Source organism: Meleagris gallopavo (genome assembly GCF_000146605.3).
Source record: "Meleagris gallopavo isolate NT-WF06-2002-E0010 breed Aviagen turkey brand Nicholas breeding stock chromosome 4 unlocalized genomic scaffold, Turkey_5.1 Chr4_random_7180001956293, whole genome shotgun sequence".
Taxonomy (NCBI): domain Eukaryota; kingdom Metazoa; phylum Chordata; class Aves; order Galliformes; family Phasianidae; genus Meleagris; species Meleagris gallopavo.
The window spans coordinates 1759-5869 of NW_011094973.1; the positions used below are offsets into that span (position 1 = coordinate 1759).

The window sequence follows — 4111 nt, forward strand, 5'->3', positions numbered from 1 at the left end:
TCGCGGGGACATGAGCTACTGCCATAAAGGAGCCCAAAGAAAACCAGAAAAAGCACAGTGCAAAGCAGATTTAAAACACACACGTGGGAACTTTTAATTAAAAAAAAAAACCCAAACCAGTGTCACTATTTTACCAGAAACTTTGAGATTTTCCCTATTTCAGCAGCTCACAAAATAGATTTGTGTGGCTTTGTTGGACGCAATAAAGAATAAAGCAATCTGTGCAACTGAAATAGGACCTGTGTCCGTCTGTCTCTCTTGGGTTGGAATTCTACGGTACGCAGTGACCGCAGCACCACGCCCCGCAAATTCAGTCGGATTTATGGCAAAAACATAAAACCCATCAGAGATTAATACGTCAATTTGTTACATATTCCACACGATTGATTGCCACCCCGCTCCTCCCAACAATCAGATTTACAGATAAACACAGTTATCGAGCGCGGAGCGCACATGCTCCTCGCATCGGGGTTTTGTTCTCTGTTTGCAGATACTGATGGGAAAACAGTGTTTTTTAAAGCTGTGGTGGAGAAAAAAATAGAAAAAATACAAAAACAAAACGCAATCCCAGAATGAAATGTGAGGTTGGAGCGAAATGCGAGGTTGGAATGAAATGCAGAGTGCACCTTTACGTTCTATTTATTGAAACAGCCTGTCACTTCTTTTAAAATTACTATTTTGTGTATATTTTACCAGATCTCGGTGTAACTGCTCTCCAAAGGCACACTGTACCTCAGAACAGCTTCTTGAGCATTAAAAAACAAAGGCACTGTATAGATTTTAGGAAGAGATTTGGGGCCGGAGACAAAGGGCTGTACCGCAGAGCAGCCGACCTCCAAGAGCTGACCTCACCAAGGGCTGACCTCCAAGGGCTGACCTCCAAGGGCTGGCACCACATAGGAGGATGCAACCACCTCACTTTTCACCTTCCAGGACCCAACCTCCATATGAAACCACCATAGAACATGATAGGAGAATCCGAGCACTGTAATTTTAACCTTCCAGGACTCAACCTCCATATGAAACCACCATAGAACATGATAGGAGAATCCGAGCACTGTAATTTTAACCTTCCAGGACTCAACCTCCATATATAACAATGTAGAACCTCAACAGAACATGGTAGGGGGATGCAACCAGCATCCCCCAACCTTCCAGGACCCAACTTCCCTATGAATCTCAGTAGATCCCCAACAGAACGTGGTAGAGGGATGCGACCACTGCCAATTTCACCTTCCAGGACCCAACCTCCATCCAAAACACTGTAATTAACCCATAGAACACTCTAAAATGACCGAACCAGCACCAATTTCACCTTCCAGGACCAAACCTGCAGCACCCGAGCTGCGATATCTTCCGGTGTGCCAAAAAAAGCCTCATCCATGTCCAAAGTCTTCACCTCTTCGTCGCTCCTGAAGAAAAGGAGGATCACCAAATCCCCCTCCCCAAAATTCTTGATCCAATGCACGGCGTTGCGGGGGAAAAAAAACACCTGGCCTTCCAACGCCTTGAAAGTGGTGACGTTCTCGGTGGTGACCACGCCGATCCACACCGTTCCCTACAACATTTCCTCCTTTCGTTCCCGCACAGAAAACACTTTTTAGGGTGGGGGAAGATGAGCCCCGCGAGATCGTAGAGAGATCGCGAGGATTGGCTTGAAGGAAAAAGAGAGAACAAAGCAGTGCCGCTTACTTGCAGCACGTAGCCATGTTCATTGGCGTTGAAATGCCAATGGGGAACATGGAGCCCGCCGGGTTTGATCCTTAATATGGCCACGCTCATTTGGGATTGCTTCTGGTGGAGGCTTTCCCCAAATTCCTGCCCTTCTGGGTCAGGGTAATGCTCAGAGTTGGATCTGTAGGTAGCCCATTGGATTTTGCCACCGGGGTATTTTTGGGGCAGGAGGATTGGGGGTGAATGGACTCCTTTCCTTTCCTTTCCCTTCCTTTCCCTTCCCTTTCACCTTCCCCTTCCCTCTCCCTCTTCCTTCTTCCATTTCCTCTTCCCCTTCCCCACCTCAGATCGACTCAAACATTTCAGGAACCGAAACCTGATGTCCACACCTGGACTTGAAGAAGCTGCTCCATCGTTAACGAGCACCTCGTTAACACTCATCTCATTAACTCTCATCTCGTTAACGAGGCCTCTGGTCTTGGTGTAAACGAGGGAGAGGCTGAGAATGCTGATGGCCGTGGTAATGAGGCCGGCCAGAAGGCAAACCACAAACAGCTTCAGCAGGGATGGGCTGCCTTGGGTGGCCTGAGGGGAGGGGAGAGTTGGCCAGGTCAAACCAGGCCAAAGCGAGCCAAACCAGGCCAAAGTGAGCCAAGCCAGGCCAAGCTGAGAGAAGCCAGACCAAGCTGAGAGAAGCCAGGCCAAGCTGAGAGAAGCCAGACCAAGCTGAGCCAAGCTGAGCCGAGCCAGGCCAAGCTGAGCCAAACCAGGCCAAACCAGGCCAAGGTGAGTAAAGCCAGGCCAAGTTGGGTCAAATTGAGCCAAGCTGAGCCAATTTGAGCCAAGCCAGGCCAAGTTAAGCCAAGCTGAGCCAATTTGAGCCAAGTTGAGTCAAGCTGAGCCAGGCCAAGCCAAACCAGGGCAAGGAAAGCCAAGGCAAAAAAGGCAAGGCAAGGTGAGCCAAGCCAAGCCAATCAAATACAAGACAAGCCAGGCCAAACCAGACCAAGCCAAGTCAAGCCAAGCCAAGCTGAACTAAGCAAAGTTAAGCCAATCCAATCCAATCCCATCCCATCTCATCCAATCCAACTCACAGCCAATCAAATACCTCTTTCTGCAGCCTCTCTTTTCCCTTCCAGGACCTGGCAGTGCTCTCTGGTTCTATTTCGAAGACCTGGTCGTCCATCTTGGGGAGAGGAGAGAGGAAGGTTTAATTAGACTAATTAGCACTGATTAAGGTCATTGGTGGGGTGGTTGGGTGTCTTCTATAACCCTAATGAGGTTATGATGCTAATTAGGGTCGTGGCGGGGTGGTTGGGGGTCTTTTCCTGCTCTAATTATCCTACAGTGCTAATTAGGGTCATGGTGGGGTGGTTGGGGGTCTTCTCCTGCTCTAATTATCCTACAGTGCTAATTAGGGTCATGGTGGAATGGTTGGGGATCTTCTCCTGCTCTAATTATCCTCCAGTGCTAATTAGGGTCATGGTGGGGTGGTTGGAGGTCTTCTATAACCTTAATGAGCCCATGGTGCTAATTAAGGCCATGCTGGGGCAGTTGGAGTTCTATAACCCTAATTATCCTCTAGCGCTAATTAAGGTGGTGGTGGGGATTGATTGGGGATCGTTACCAATCAATTAACGAAACTAACAAACCCCAACGCTTCACAGAATGCCCATCAGCCTCAAAACGATTTAATGAGACACTTCCTCGTTACAGGGTTAATTGCCCTAACGAGGAAACCGACCCGGCTCTCCAAACGAACCTCGCTGCCTCTCTTCCCCTCCTCATTTCCTTAATTAACTTTAATGAAGTTTCACGGCACCCGAGCTTGATTTTCTCACCTCCTCCACCCCCTCCCCACCCTCAAATCCCATTTAATCCCTAATTAGCCCCCCCAATTATCCTCTAACAGCTCCGAATCCTCTTCCGTGTCCTCGCTGTCACCCCAGCCTCTCCCACCTTTATATAGAGTCGATGCTGTTGGAAATATCCAAATAATTATGTCAGGACGGTATCTCTGATAAAAGCAGATTTTATTCACGATTGCAATCCGCAAGCAGGAGCGCACCTATGGACACAACATGACAGCCTTTATACCCTGTTTTCTCCCCCTTGCCTCCCCCCTCTCCCCTGTTTCCCCACTGGCTGGGTACTCCAGGTTCACAATCTTATCAGAGGATTTACATTGGTTATTTAGTTGTTAATTTGTTTAGTTATCTGGTGTCAGTCAGTCGCCATCCTGTTGTTTCCAAGATGTCTCAGCGCTCTTCTTGTCGAATTGATATGGTGATTTGCTTCCAAGTCTTCGTTAAACAAGGATCACCGGGGCGGGGGATGATGCCAGGCCTTCCCATGTCTCTTCAGGCGCTTCCTCGGGCATGCCATGACTTGTTCTCTGGTTTGATCTGGTGCAGGATATTCTTGCAGTGTGTATGAC

General features: G+C 48.5%; 1 protein-coding gene across 1 annotated transcript; it reads right to left on the reverse strand.

Annotated features, from left to right (window-relative positions):
* Positions 1–1330: 1330 nt before the first annotated feature.
* On the reverse strand, positions 1331–2860 carry LOC116217587 (the record flags this gene model as incomplete). Its single annotated transcript, XM_031557471.1, has 4 exons — positions 2783–2860; positions 2017–2259; positions 1693–1935; positions 1331–1558 (listed from the first exon to the last, which is right to left on the reverse strand). Coding segments are annotated over exons 1-4 (792 nt in total), but the record flags the coding sequence as incomplete, so codon positions are not given.
* Positions 2861–4111: the final 1251 nt, after the last annotated feature.